At 36.2% G+C, this 17,371-nt stretch overlaps 1 protein-coding gene across 2 annotated transcripts in view; it reads left to right on the top strand.

The window, feature by feature from the left end:
• The window catches only part of LOC115232593 (equilibrative nucleoside transporter 1-like), a 70,568-nt gene that overhangs the window by 45,048 nt on the left and 8,149 nt on the right, over positions 1–17,371 (top strand). For both annotated transcript variants that reach the window (XM_036511584.1, XM_036511580.1), the window contains 4 exons: positions 5,070–5,165; positions 8,130–8,232; positions 8,923–9,008; positions 16,503–16,702. In XM_036511584.1, coding sequence (XP_036367477.1) covers positions 5,070–5,165; positions 8,130–8,232; positions 8,923–9,008; positions 16,503–16,702 — 485 coding nt within the window. The remainder of the gene's footprint in view (positions 1–5,069; positions 5,166–8,129; positions 8,233–8,922; positions 9,009–16,502; positions 16,703–17,371) is intronic.

Genomic DNA, 17,371 nt, shown 5'->3' with positions numbered 1-17,371 from the left:
TTCGATATTATGTAAATAGAGGAATTCATCTGTAATATAATATGTGACAATTATTCGGTTGCTCGATAACTGACGAGATGCCGGAGCAGGTTTCCGCTTCGACATCCGAAACTCGGATTCTTACTATGGCAACCGAACAATTGTCACATATTCCTTTACAATATATGCATATACATACATACATACATACATACTACATACATACATACATATATATATATATATATATATATATATATATATATATATATATATATATATATATTATATATATATAGTGGAGAATTCACAAAAAAAAAGAAGACAAAGACAGGTGTGTAGACAACAAACAGATATATTAGTTTAACGCTCGGGAAGTGAAAAAGATTTTAACGTTTCGAACCTACGCTCTTCTTCAGAAAGGAACACAGAAAGAAACAGGGAGAGAAAATAAAGAATGAGTAGTGGCTAACGATCTATCATGGCGAATGATAATGAAAGCGTGAGGAGAAAAAATGCGAAAGGTATGAGAAGAAAAATATATATATGAGAAGTGGGAGAAGAAAATAAAACAGGGAAAGGACGAAGATGGAAGAAACAGAGAGAAAAGGAGGAAGAAGGGGAAAAGAGAAGACGAAGGGGGAAAAGAGAGAGAGGCAAGGTAACAGGTGCGGATTAGAGAAAACAGAATAAGAACAACCAGAGAAGGGAGAAACAACAATAGGAAAGAGCAGAAAGTATAAAAAAAAGTTTAGAAAGTATAAAAAAGTTACGAAAAGTTCCAAAGTTTCAAAAGCTTCGAACGTCGTGGTGTATTGGAGCGATTTTTCATCAACAGAGGAATCCAGTGTAATCCATGGGTAGGAGAGGTGCAGCTGAATTGTACGAGAGTAGAAAGTCCAGGTATAGAATCCGTAAAAGTTCGTTGGGTGATGAGAGGAGACAGGACCATTTGGTGCGATCACGGGAGCGTGTAATATATGGGGAGAATTCACAAAACAACAAAGGACGAAGACAGGTGGTGTAGACAACAAACAGATGTATTAGTTTAACGCTCAGGAAGGGAAAAAATTTTTAACGTTTCGAGCCTACGCTCTTCAATAAAAAGAAACACTGAAAGAAAAAGGAGAGAAAATAAAGATTGCGTAGTGGCTAGCGATCTATCATAGGCCTCCTTGTCACCGAGAACTTCTGACAACAGCACATCTTTAATATCTTTGGGATCTACTCTCAAAGACTGGTCTTTTTCCTCAGAACCAGAAAATTCTTTAGCTCTCAACAGTTACCGACACTCTACAAAGGCTGAATCGACGCTCACCATGGATTATTGCCCTCACATTTAGGGCTGTGTTGAAGCAACTCATCATAGATCACATGTAGAGTATAGTCACCCAACTGATTGATGCAAAGTTACTCATAGACTCCCTTCTCTCTCTCTCTCTCTATCTATCTATCTATCTATCTATCTATTTATCTTTCCTCTACCATACTAAAACGGCCTCTGATCCTCAGAATGAACTAGCCTTATTCCACCTACCACCTGCACTTCAGGCCCATTTGTCTCACTTCCACTTATAACCCATGTTGTGTTCGACCATGCAGGTCCCACCCTAACAAGTAAGCTCAAATGCTTCCCACTATATGATTGGTTCTCAAGAACTCCCTTCATGTTTTTACCTTTAGTACTGGTGTCGATTTGCAATATTTTATGCGGAACTCCAACGGCACCAATTTCAACGGCTTTGCAAGGCTTTCAAATGTGACGAGTTCTGCCTATTCCTCTAGATGCAACAAGTAAATAAAGTGTATATACACATGTGTGTATATGTTTGTGTGTGGAGAGGGTAATCAAACGTTAAGAGAGTGTAAAAGAGTGAGAAAGGAAGAGAGCAGCTCGAGTAAGAGAAGAGAGATTTAAAGAAGAAAGATAAGGTTCAACAAAAGGGAAAGTTAAGGAGATCGAATAGCAGAGATAAGAAGAGGGGGATTTAGAGAGGGGGAGAGAGGAATTCCACTGTGTTGTTAAAGGAGTGAAGATATGCACGCATATTGGAAGTTGAAGAACAAAAGAGAGAATTATCTATTGACAAATAGGAATAGGGGATATAGTGAAATATCGTGAGTCAGTGAAAAGAATAAACGAAGGCTAGAGAACTATAAAGTAGGGAGACGGCTTTAAAAATAAGCGTGGTATAACTGACTGTCAAATCGACTAATAAATTTGCATTCACAAAGACAATATGTCATTAGACAGGACTAAGATTATCCCTTCCAAAAATATTAGGTCAAAGCTCGAAGCAAAAGGATTAAAAATTATAGTAAAGCTAATTAAATAAAAAAATACCTGCCATTTCTGAAGGATACTACACTACTACTACTACTACTACTACTACTACTACTACTACACCCACACACACATACACACTCTTTACTCTTTTACGTTTCAGTCACTTTGACTGTAGCCATGCTGGAGCACCGCCTTTACTCGAAGAAATCGACCCCAGGATTTATTCTTTGTAAGCCTAGTACTTATTCTATCGGTCTCTTTTGCCGAACTGGTAAGTTTCGAGGAGATAAACACACTAACATCGGTTATCAAACGATGGTGGTGGGAGGACAAACACATACAAATACATACATGCATAATTATACACACACGGACACACACACACACACACACACACACATATATATATATATATATCTATATATATATATATATATATATATATATATATATATATATATACATACGATGGGCTTCTTCCAGTTTCCGTATACCAAATCCACTCACAAGGCTTTGCTCGACTAGAGGCTATAGTAGAAAACACTTGACTAAGGTGCTACAACGTGGGACAGAACCTGGGACCATGTGGTTGTGAAGCAACCTTGTTACCGCACAGCCACGCCTGCACCTATATTAACAGGCGCAGGTGTGGCTGTGTGGTAAGTAGCTTGTTTACCAACCACATGGTTCCGATATCAGTCCCACTGCGTGGCATCTTGGGCAAGTGTCTTCTACTATAGCCTCGGGCCGACCAAAGCCTTGTGAGTGGATTTGGTAGACGGAAACTGAAAGAAGCCCGTCGTATATATGTATATATATATATATGTGTGTGTGTGTGTGTGCGTGTATGTTTGTGTAGCTGTGTTTGTCTCCCTTGCATTGCTTAACAACCGATGCTGGTGTGTTTATGTCCCCGTCACCTAGCGGTTCGGCAAACGAGATCGATAGAATAAGTACTGGGCTTACAAAGAATAAGTCCTGGGGTCGAGTTGCTCGATTAAAGGCGGTGCTCCAGCATGGCCGCAGTCAAAATGGCTGAAAAATGTAAAAAAAAAATATATATATATATACACACACACACACATATATATATGTGTGTGTATTTATATATGTATATGTATATACATATATTAATATATATATATATATATATAGATAGATAGATAGATACATACATACATACATACATACATACATACATACATACATACATACATGCATACATACATGCATACATATATATATATATATATATATATAATATATATATATATACAGACATACTCACACACATATATATATATATGTGTGTGTGTGTGTGTGTGTGTGTATAAATTAGAGAAGAACCACCATGTAGCAATTCAACAATGAAATAACAAAGATATAATTAAATCATACCATATAGAAAAAAATTAAATATACGATAAAACAATTAAGTACAAAATAATAAATAGATAGTATATAATTGGTAAAAAGACTACACGTGTTTCGTGGCTATATTTTCAAACTGATAAGAGTAAGATCAATTCAATTTAAATATAGTCACTCTTCAGGTCCAAGATAAAAACAATAAAATAATTAAATAAATAAATATACGTATATTATCGTGTAAGAAAATATAAATATATATAACAATACGTAATTTCCCAATAATAATCGAACAAAATACAATAATAATTCATAAAATAAAAACATGAACTATCTTAAATATATTCTGTTAACTAAATCTTTAAACTTAATACATTAGACTTACTATTTATAAAATTTATCTCGTTAAAAACGTGGTATAAATAAAACTAGAATAAACAGATATAAATATTTATTTTATCTATGAAAATAAATTTTAACTTATATAAGAAAAAATTACAAACTATAATTCAAATACAAATAATTAAAACAAAATATTTAAAACACTATATATATATATATATATAAAATACAAAATATACATTAAGTAAATACTATAATTTAATCTCTATACATTAAATTATTTATTTTTTTTTACTAACCATCTAAGTTAAATCATATTCTAACTAAGTAATATATGCTAAAAAACTTCATGCTAACTTATATACAAAATGCTACTACAAATTATGACTACAAGAATTAAAGATAGAAGAATGGTTCAAATACATACACACAAATCAGTTAAACTTACTATATTATTAATTTATATATAGTATATATAGATTTAATATTACACTCACTTGTAGAATTAACCAAAGTATCAATTAATATTAAAAGTATTTACTTAAATGTAATAGTACGTAACAAATAAAACTCCTATTAGATAATATTTTGTCTTACAAAATTATTTTTAAGAGAGCTTCCAAGACATGTAAAAGGTATTAACCAACCTGGATGACAGCCTGCACATACTTCTTTTAGGAGATTTCAACTTCTCTTACGTCAAATAGCCTGAAGGTCACATTTTCTCAGGTCACTACATGGCTGGAGGAATACCGAATCTGTGCTTGACGTCGCTAACATGCTCTTTATGTCCTGGACCTCTCTTTCACAAACAACACAGCACTCATCCATAATTTTGGGGTGACACCAACGATTTTCTCGGACCATAACCTAATAGAACTAACAATGTATGGTCTGCAGAAGACTACAGACATGCAGGCTACTAGAAGCACCCAACTACTCTCCAGTCTGAACTTCCACAATATTTTGACCCCTCGCTTATATGCATAAACGTGTATCTTTTAGCATATTTTCTTTTTATTTTAGCTTGTTTTTTTGTTTTTGTTTTATTTTGTTTGTGTATCTGTTAATATCAAAACATTAAATATTTCAGCCCTTTTATAGATTTTATAGCGATCAAGTCTCACGTGAAGCTGAACCTAGAAAAGAAATAAATGTCAGACCACAATACTGGACGATTTTTAAAAAGGTTTGTAAAAATAAATAATTTTATTTCTACAAATGTTCATTTTTTAAATGTATAATAATTTAATGATATATATGATAATTTAATGCATCTGAAACAAAACAACACCACAGAGGAATCAACGTAAGCTTAAATAATAAACCGCGAAAGGTGAACCGCGAAAGGTGAACCGCGAAAGGTGAACCGCGAAAGGTGAACCGCGAAAGGTGAACCGCGAAAGGTGAACCGCGATGTGGCGAAGGAGTACTGTACTTCTGTATTTTGATGCATAAATCCATAAATCCACAAGGCTTGAAATTTTAGCAGCAAAAGTTGATCGAATATATCGACCCCAGTGCTCAAATGGTACATGTTTTATCGAGTTCAAGAGGATGAGAGGCGGAGTCGACTGCATCGAGAATTGAACTCAGAACATAAAGCTAAAAGAAATGCCACTAAGCATTTTCCCGGTGCAGTGACGACTCTGCCAGCTTGCTAATATACAAGATATAAGTAATCCCTTCTGCTACCGACACAGGGTCTGAAATTCTAGGTAGGTAGGTAGGTAGGTTGATGACACCATAGTAACTAACTGGACTTTCGCTATATGACAGCCTGCTATTAAAAGATTAACAAATAATTTTACCGGCAGCATAGCGATGGATAACACCTAGTTTTTAATACTAATGGTCTTGTAATTAATAATAATAATAATGGTCTTGTAATAATAATAGCTTTATAATAATAGCCTTGTAATATGTCCTGCTGCACCCATGGAAATTATACGTTTTATAAACTTTTTCTTTTCTAAAACATTGACTATCGCGGGTGTTACATTCCAAAACCCCCGCGATAGGTGAAAATCCGCGGAGTAAAAACAGTACTGTACTCTCTTTACTCTTTTACTCTTTTACTTGTTTCAGTCATTTGACTGTGGCCATGCTGGAGCACCGCCTTTAATCGAGCAAATCGACCCCGGGACTTATTCTTTGTAAGCCCAGTACTTATTCTATCGGTCTCTTTTGCCGAACCGCTAAGTGACGGAGACGTAAACACACCATCATCGGTTGTCAAGCAATGCTAAAGGGACAAACACAGACACACAAACATATACACACACACACATACAAATATATATATATATATATATATATACATACATACATACATACATACATATATACGACAGGCTTCTTTCAGTTTCCGTCTACCAAATCCATTCACAAGGCTTTGGTAGGCCCGAGGCTATAGCAGAAGGCACTTGCCAAAGATGCCACGCAGTGGGACTGAACCCAGAACCATGTGGTTGGTTAGCAAGCTACTTACCACACTGCCACTCCTACTGTATATTTTTTATTATTTTTTTTTTAATAATTTGTATATATTTATTTTATTATAAAAGCAAAACAACACCACAGAGGAGTGAACTGTGATATTGCGATGGAGTACTGTGCTTCTGTATTTTGATGCATAAATTCATAAATCTTTATTACAATTTCATTGTGTTCTAGATTTCAATCAACGTTTCGATTTCATTTCATAGTTCAGATTCTTTATTTTCAGCTCTCTCTCTCTCTCTCTCTATTCCCCTCCCTCCCTCCCTCCCTCCTTCTCTCTCTCCCCCCTCTCTCTCTTTCTCTCTGATCGTTTTATTTCCCCTCACTACTATTCGTAAACACTTGCCTCTTTACAGTCTTTGCAATTTGCCTGTCCGACTGGAGCAGATAAAAATAAAAATCAAGGTCAAGACGAAGTTGTTTGTCATTTACAGCTAACATTCGAGAGACGTTACTATAACAAGACGTTACTAAATTTGATGAAACCTCAGAATTTCTTCGTTGAAGAAATTCTCTAAATATTTTAGTTTATCTTGTACCTAGTTCGAAAATAGTTATTTTTACTTACTTTCTTAATGTTTTCTGTTGAGGAATGAGAATGAATTGAATGGTAGATTGGCAGAATAGGTTCAGCGCCGGACGAAAATGTCTTGTGAAAATTTGGTCACGTTCTAAGTTCTGCAGGGAATTGATTTTGAATTTCATTCCTCGACATCCACAAAATATGTAGCAATAACATGATTTTGTCTCTCTCTTTTACTTGTTTCAGTCATTTGACTGCGGCCATGCTGGAGCACCGCCTTTAATCGAGCAACTCGATCCCGGGACTTATTCTTTTTGTAAGCCCAGTACTTATTCTATCGGTTTCTTTTGCCGAACCGCTAAGTGACGGGGACGTAAACACACCAGCATCGGTTGTCAAGCAATGCTAGGGGAACAAACACAGTCACACAAACATATACACACACACACTTATATATATACATATATACGACAGGCTTCTTTCAGTTTCCGTCTACGAAATCCACTCACAAGGCATTGGTCAGCCCGGGGCTATAGCAGAAGACACTTGCCCAAGATGCCACGCAGTGGGACTGAACCCGGAACCATGTGGTTGGTTAGCAAGCTACTTACCACACAGCCACTCCTGCGCCTATAGATATTTTTACTTACTTTCTTAATCTTTTCTGTTGAGGAATGAGAATGAATTGAATGGTAGATTGGCAGAATAGGTTCAGCGCCGGACAAAAATGTCTTGTGAAAATTTGGTCACGTTCTAAGTTCTGCGGGGAATTGATTCTGAATTTCATCCCTCGATATCCACAAAATATGGGAACAACAACATGATTTTGTCTATATAATCCATTTCTATATGAGTCCATTTCTAAAGTCGTGTAGTTCTGCGTCAATAATAGAAAGCAATATTTTTTAAACATTGGAAACTGATGAAAAGTAAAATCAGTAGAGCACCGGGTTAAAATAATTTGCGGAATTTATTTGTGCCCTTTATTTATTCAAAATCTCGTCGAAGTTGATTTTGTCTTTTATCTATCGTTTTTGGGGGGTCAAAAAAATATCAGCCAACTATTCGTCTGTTCCATAATTAGTTGTCCAGTTCCTGACTTGAAAATTGATATTTGTTCTTCGACAGATTTGGAAAATGTGTTTTACCATCTGGTTCACCTTTACTACGACAATCGTGAACTTTCCAAATACCACAGGTGATGTAAGACGAATACATTTCCCAATGAGCGGTAAGTGATTTGTAATTGTTCTTTAATATAATCTTATAGATATCAAAATTTCTGGTCAACCAATCGGGCAACCACAGCATTTTCTGTAGCCTCAGATTGACCCATATTTCGTTTTATTGGATAGAAGACACTTCGGCTGGTGGCTTTGTGCTTTCCTACTGGCTCTATACATTTTTGATGCAGTTGGAAAAAAAAGCACACAAACGATATAGTTCGAAGAACTGATGTGAGCCTTAACATTTATATATTTCGTTTGAAACAGCTCCCGCTTCCTTTCATGAAGGATGATGCCTTGCTTCATGCCAATTAAGGGCTTGAAATTGTAGGCTTCTCTCCCTATACCAGTGCTTTTCAACCTTTTTGCTGGAGCGAAACCCCATGGAAACATTCCACTGGCTCGAGGAACCCCTGTGCAATAATTTAATAGTCTTATGCATACATATCTGCACATGAGAATTAAAAATTACTGCCGATTTTAGCAGTTTTGTAACTTCTTGCGGAACCCCTGGACTGTACTGGCGGAACCCTGGTTGAAAACCACTGCCCTATACTATTGATATTACCCCAGTTGGGATAACAACATTGATTCTGAGAACCATTTGTGTATATGATGTGAATATACGATATCACACTTCTTCGTACTGCTTATTTCAATGACGTTCATAATTTTTTTTTAAATTATCTTTGCAGATACATATTGGATTCCAGTGATGTGTTTTCTAAACTTCAATACATTCGCAGTCGTAGGAACTCTGCCATCCAGACGTTTTAAATATGTAAACATTTTATTTGTTATGCACATATTCATATACATACTTAAGTGCGCACACACACATACATACATACATACATACATGCATGCATGCATACATGCATACATACATACATACATATATACATACATACATACATACATGCATGCATACATACATACATACATACATACATACATGCATGCATACATGCATACATACATACATACATACACACACACATACATACATACACACACACATACATACATACATACATACATACATACATACATACATACATACATACATACATACATACATACATACATACATACATACATACATACATACATACATACATACATACATACATACATACATACATACATACATACATACATACATACATACATACATTGATACTTAACAAACTTTACTTTTAAAAATCTAAACTCGTTGAGGTTAAATATTCAATTTTGACTTAGGCATGATATACTTCTTGGCAAGGGGATTACAATTTGATTCCACATCGCACACACACACACACACACACACACACACAAGTGCATGGTCGTGTACTCTATTTACAGTTCTTCGTTACATTTTCTATAACGAGGTGTTATTGATTTTCTTTAGCCTCCAACTCATACCTACTCAGACAAACATATGATCACAGATTATTTCACTTGTGACGACTCTGTCTTTTTCTTTACCCATGATTATAATCTCCAATGTTTCCTTCAAGACAGTGCGGTATGATCAGAAAAGGATGGAAGCACTCCGTCGGTTACGACGACGAGGGTTCCGGTTGATCCGAATCAACGGAACAGCCTGCTCGTGAAATTAACGTGTAAGTGGCTGAGCACTCCACAGACTCGTGTACCCTTAACGTAGCTCTCGGGGATATTCAGCGTGACACAGAGAGTGACAAGGCCGGCCCTTTGAAATACAGGTACAACAGAAACAGGAAGTAAGAGTGAGAGAAAGTTGTGGTGAAAGAGTACAGCAGGGATCACTACCATCCCCTGTCGGAGCCTCGTGGAGCTTTTAGGTGTTTTCGCTCAATAAACACTCACAACGCCCGGTCTGGGAATCGAAACCGCGATCCTATGACCGCGAGTCCGCTGCCCTAACCACTGGGCCATTGCGCCTCCACATCAGAAAAGGATAGTGTTGCAATCTCTAATACGTCAGACGACATTCTTTCAGTTCGCTTAAGCTCCTGCATTACTCTTTTACTTGTTTCAGTCATTTGACTGCTGTCATGCTGGAGCACCGCCTTTAATCGAGCAACTCGACCCCGGGACTTATTCTTTTGTAAGCCCAGTACTTATTCTATCGGTCTCTTTTGCCGAACCGCTAAGTAACGGGGACATAAACACACCAGCATCGGTTGTCAAGCAATGCTAGGGGGACAAACACACTCACACAAACACACACGTATATATATATATATATATATATACGACGGGCTTCTTTCAGTTTCCGTCTACCAAATCCACTCACAAGGCTTTGGTCGGCCCGAGGCTATAGTAGAAGTCACTTGCCCAAAGTGCCACGCAGTGGGACTGAACCCGGAACCATGTGGTTGGTAAGCAAGCTACTTACCACACAGCTACTCCTGCGCCATTAGATTCATACATACGTATAAATATTTATGTCTGTGTGCATAAACCTTGCCTCTCATTTGCTTCTTTATATTCAAGACCAAATCGCAGTAAGAAGCAACTAAGTGTTTACTTGTCTTCTCAAACTTGATTTAATTTCTCTTAATGGCCAAAGTGTAGATCGACCGCTCTACTCCGAACCCCAGGGAGTAGCCTTGATTCAGCGAATAAATCAGGTGACATGTTGAATATCATGCAGCTGTGGTTCGTATCTCTCATTAACTTGCTCAGATACATTCATAACACTGAAATACATACACAAAGACATACATACATACATACATACATACATACATACATACATACATACATACATACATACATACATACATACATACATACATACATACCCTGCTGTTGATGTGAAAATTCCAATGAAGGTGCCTTGGATCTAGGTTAGAAACCGGCATTTTCTCTATTAGCAAAAAATCAAAATAAACCTGAATGATGACGTACATACATACATACGTATAAATATTTGTCTGGGTGTATAAAACTTTTGTTTATTTCAACTAAATATACAACTACAAGTGTTAACTTGATATGTAATTACAATCATAAACAACTCTTTATATTAAAAACCAACTCACAGTAAGAAGCAACTAAGTATTTATTTTTCTTCTCAAACTACACAACAGCCTACTTATTCCCTACTCTCAATAGAGATATGTAGAATGGATAAGCCTTTTCGAAGTATCTCTCAGCATTAGTACAAGATCCCTGCTATCTCATAATAATAATAATGATAATAATGAAATTATTGTATACAGTGCTCAGGTGCACCACAACTTGTCAGAAAGTGCATATAAAGTATATGAAGTAATGTACAAATGTCTGGAAAGCGAACAATGTATGAGTCAGATACATGCTTGTGTGTGTATGGAGGGGAGAAAATCAAGTGTAGTGTTGGCGAATCTCAGAAAGCATGGACGTTTTGAAGGATGCAGTGCTCTGACAACTAACAACTGATGCCGGCAGTTTGTTCCATGCTTCAGCAACTCTCAGCGTGAAAAAATGTTTCTCAGAGGGAAATATTAAATCTATTACATCTATAGACACCATACACAAATTACATAAAATTTATGCAATCGATTCAGTTTACCCTATCTTTCTGGACTAACGTACTACCATATAACACTACCTTTTCAACTCGTGCTCTCCTTTCTCCTTAATGCTGGTTAAGTTGTTTCCATAGAATTTCCATTTTGGTCTTGGGGTTTCCTGCACCCAGAACCAGTCCTGTATAGAATCAAACATTGGAGAAGCTTCCATTCAAGTGGAGTCTGTTTCCTTCCTTGGATTTAGTTGCAGTTGGTACTGTCCTTCATCTATCTTACAGAGTTTTCGGTTTTTACTCTTGCTGGATGCTCGCATATACTCTGAATAATAAGTGATAGCATAGCAATAGATACCAACCATCGCCATTTTGTACATATATGCATGCATACATACATACACACATATACATACAATTTTCTATTTTTACCTGTTTTCCCAGAAAATTTTATATAGAAACTGATGTCACAAATGATTAAACCACCAGTTTGCTATATCTGTTAATACCTATCTATCCTGTCCAGGCGTGGCTGTGTGGTAAGAAGCTTGCTTCCCAACCACATGGTTCGGGGTTCAGTCCCGCTGCATGTCACCTTGGGCAAGTGCCTTCTATGATAGCCTCGAGCCGACCAAAGCCTTGAGAGTGAATTTGTTAGACGGAAACTGAAAGAAGTCAATCGTGTGTTTACGTCTCCATAACCTAGCGGCTCGACAAAGAGACCCATAGGATAAATACCAGGCTTACAAAGAATAAGTCCAGGAGTCAATTTGTTCGACTAAAAGGAGGTGCTCCAGCATGGCCACAGTCAAAATGACTGAAGTAACTAAAAGAATAAAAAATATATATATTAAAACAAGAATACATCTGGCATCATTCTAGAACATTTAATTCATAATATAAACATTCTTTTCTACTCTAGGAACAAGGCCAGAAATTTGGTGGGAGGGATCCAGTCGATTAGATCTACCCCAGTACGCAACGTACTTAATTTATCGACCCCGAAAGGATGAAAGGCAAAGTCGACCTCGGCGGAATTTACACTCAGAACGTAAAGACAGACGAAATACCTATTTCTTTACTACCCACAAGGGGTTAAACATAGAGGGGACAAACAAGGACGGACAAAGGGATTAAGTCGATTACAACGACCCCAGTGCATAACTGGTACTTAATTTATCGACCCCGAAAGGATGAAAGGCAAAGTCGACCTCGGCGGAATTTGAACTCAGAACGTAGCGGCAGACGATATACCTATTTATTTACTACCCACAAGGAGCTAAACATAGAGGGGACAAAAAAGACAGACAAAGGGATTAAGTCGATTACAACGACCCCAGTGCATAACTGGTACTTAATTTATCGACCCCGAAAGGCTGAAAGGCAAAGTCGACCTCGGCGGAATTTGAACTCAGAACGTAGCGGCAGGCGAAATACGGCTACGCATTTCGTCCGGCGTGCTAACGTTTCTACCAGCTTACCGCCTTTGTGCTATGTTTATATTATAAATTATATGTACTAGAATGATGTCAAAAGTTTTGCTGGTTCATTAACTGTTTTAATGTATGCCTACTCGCTCAGTGATAAACCACTTCTATCCACCATGGATAGGCAATTTCAGCACCACACATCTTTGTTGTAGTTGAAGACGAGGTTTTAGTGGTAAACCAAAGTGAGCACTCATAGCACATACCTATTACATTACGTCAATTGACGTAATGTAATAAAATTATCAATTTTATGCCTATATATATACATATACATAGATATAAGTACATATATGTTGAGAGAAAGTGAAAGAGTGAGAGAGAGTGTGAGAGAAAGAGGGACAGACAGACAGACAGATGTATGTATCCTTTGTAGTAGACTTATAAGCAGAGCAAATTTAATTCTGTAGGCGGAAAAAAGTAGCCAATCAGTTTTGTATACATAGCAAATCTAGTAACTTCAGAGAACTGGAGTCACTAATTAGCATACTATAAGTACTTACCATCTTATTTGATATCAGTGTCCACTCAACACATACACATGAACGCACATACAAAAATACATATATGTATATTCAGACTCACAGTGATACACACATATACACACACACACACATATAATTAACCAGAATCAAAATTCTACTTTCAATCAGGAGTCAGTTTTTTTAAGTTAATGCATGTTTTTATTTAATGTGTTAAGTACATATGTACATATATATATATATATATATATATATATATATATATATACTCAAAATAAGCAGCAAGGATATAATCACCCCATTTTGAATTATATGGATAATACCATACCAAATTCTGGTGCCTTTAACTTAAGTACCATATTCAACTGAATCTAAATTTTTACTGAACCTATATATGTATGTATATATATATATATATATAATATATACATATATATATACGTACATAATACATACATATATATATATATATATATATTGTTATATTTCGGAATGGTCATATTGCCAGTTTAGCCAATAAAAACACACGCACTATATATTTGGTGTTATTTTGCTTCAGTGATATTTATTTTTTACATTAATCTTAATCTTATTTCGGCCAAAGTTCTTCCGTCACACTCCTGTGACCGCATCAGTGGTCCTTTGTTTTCTTCTCACTTATTTGTGTCTCTCCTTACTACAAAATGGCTGACGGTTAGTAAGGAGAGACACAAATAAGTGAGAAGAAAACAAAGGACCACTGATGCGGTCACAGGAGTGTGACGAAAGAACTTTGGCCGAAATAAGATTAAGATTAATGTAAAAAATAATATCACTGAAGCAAAATAACACCAAATATATAGTGCGTGTGTTTTTTATTGGCTAACTGGCAATATGACCATTCCGAAATATAACAATATCTGTTTCAACACACACGACTTCACATAAAAAATCTTGCACAACAAATATTTAAACATATATATATATAAATATATATATATCTACACACATGCACTCAACCACATATGTATGTATCAAATGGCAATCTTTATATCCTACTTAACGTGAATGTATTATTAAAGCGTCGTATTTGTATTACAGAGATATTCGTCTCTAATATAGACGTACAGAGCTAAAAGCACAGACATATATCGTTAGTTGAGAATTGTCTGGCATGAGCACCGGAACTGGTAGATCGCGTGATTTCGGCGAACATGCACTTCTTCTGTGATATGTGTCTTTCGTCGCAGGTCAGCCAAATCTCGCTGCCAATAATATATAGAATAACAGTGACTGTTCAGTCACTGGTTGTTGCAAATAGCCAGAAAACTTTAAAAAGAAATAAATACTTGTGACAGAAAATGTAGTTATATCAAATGGCATTCTTTATGCCCTACTTAACGTGAATGTATTATTCGGTCGCCGTGTTCGCTTTAAGAGACTCTCTCATATAGACTTACATTACTAAGAGCACAAGCAAATATCAGTGGCAGGCGAGCGCTCTGTTATTTTATATATTGTTGGCAGAGATTTGGCTGGCATGAAACGAGCAAATGCCTGCTACTGAGGAAGTGCAAATACGCTGAAATCACATGATCTGGCTGTTCCAGTGCCCATGGCAGATAGTTTCGTCTGCTAACGATATGTTCCCGTGTTCTTAACACAGTAGAGCTATATGACAGGATCTCTCGGGGTGAATACAGCAATGATACAGCATTCTAACCCATATTAAGTAGAATATGAAGATAGCCATTCGGTCTTAACACTGCTTCTGTTGCTAATATATATGTGGATATATATGCGGAACGGATTTTATATATTAAGATATATATATATATATATACATACACACACTCACACACACACACACGCACACAACACACTCACACACGCACACACGCACACACATTCACACATACACACGCGCGCGCGCACATATATATATTAGCAACAGAAGGATCTTTTCCTCATGTATATATATATATATCAATATATATATATAAGGTTAATCCAAACGGGAAAACAGAAAAAACAACAACACGTGGAACAATTACAGTATTATTATTATTAGGCGCTCAGGAAAATGGAAGAAGGAGGGTATATATATATATATATATATATACAAGGAACAGATCTGGTTCATGCAATACAGATTCCTTTGAATGAACACATAGAGAGATGTGCCGGTAATATCCAACCAAACTTCACAGTTTTCACCCATCAACCAGTGCAAAGAGACAATTTCTGTATGAGAGCGTTAAAATAATGAATATTTGTTCATCAAAAAATACAGAACACGTCTAAATATCAGTGCATAACCAACTTTGATCTCAGTATATATTTTGATTTATGATAACATACCCATCACTATACATATTTCATCTCACTACTTTAGCTTTTGAGTTTTGTGTACATTTATTTATCCTCTCCCGAAAGATGAACAATTACCTTCCCTGTCCCCAGTAATAACGATCGCCAATTACCCCCCCCCCCCACTTAGATTTTTCTGCTTGTTGAATCATTCATTCATAAACTTCTCCACATACAACATGGACTAAAATCTTCTTAAGAAAATATGAAATTACAATAATTTCAATGTCGTGATTAGCGAAAGTGAAACCGGTCGACAAACACAATATAGAATAAATTTTAAATTACACGAAAACTATGTAAAATGTATGCATTTTCCTTTGTTTTATTTTCATATTTATATGAAAAAAACAACACTTACATTGTCCTTTATAGGACTGCCACATTCTGTTGGTATATAAACATAATTGTTATGTATATAAATATATATATTCATATTTATATTTATAATATATGTTTACTCTTTCTCTTTATAGCCTACAGTGAAGTATATTTGGTTAGTAGCAATTATCAGAGGCCTCATCTGTATTCCATTCTTCATGTTTTGCAACTATTTACCGGAACAGCGGACATTTCCTGTGTACTTCTCAAATGATTATGTGTATATTATTGGCATTGTATTACTTGCCTTAACCAATGCTCACTTAACGACGCTATCTTTCCAGTATGGGCCAACGTAAGTCTACTTTATAGTCTTTACTTTCTTCCATGATCTTTTCCCATTCAATAATTACTAATAGTTAATTAAGGTCCTTATTTTATAGCCATCACTGTGCGCTGTCGTTAAGCCTTATCTAACTAAAGTATATGATGTCTCTTCGAGTTGACTATTGCTAAGGAAGAAACAGATATCTATCGGGAGATATACTGTAGGAGTATTGTACGAGGAAAACAAAATATATTGAACGATTAAGCGACGTTAGTAAGGGGATTTCTTCTCTTGCATCCGTGTCTGTTTTGAAAAGATGCTATTTCAAATGAGACAAAGGAACAGTTACCGTTTGCTTAAAACTCCACATAAATTCGTGTATATCCAACTTCTAATCGGTTATTAAGCATAGTTTGTTCTCTTTTGAATAGATCACACATTGTATCTTTTACTTGTTTCAGTCATTTGACTGCGGCCATGCTGGAGCACCGCCTTTAGTCGAGCAATCGACCCCGGGACTTATTCTTTGTAAGCCCAGTACTTATTCTATCGGTTTCTTTTGCCGAACCGCTAAGTGACGGGGGACGTAAACACACCAGCATCGGTTGTCAAGCAATGCTCGGGGGACAAACACACACACACAAACACACACATACATATATATATACATATATTCGACAGGCTTCTTTCAGTTTC

The sequence above is a fragment of the Octopus sinensis genome, linkage group LG2 (genome assembly GCF_006345805.1).
Source record: "Octopus sinensis linkage group LG2, ASM634580v1, whole genome shotgun sequence".
Taxonomy (NCBI): Eukaryota; Metazoa; Mollusca; class Cephalopoda; order Octopoda; family Octopodidae; genus Octopus; species Octopus sinensis.
This window is presented reverse-complemented; position numbering and strand designations above follow the sequence as displayed.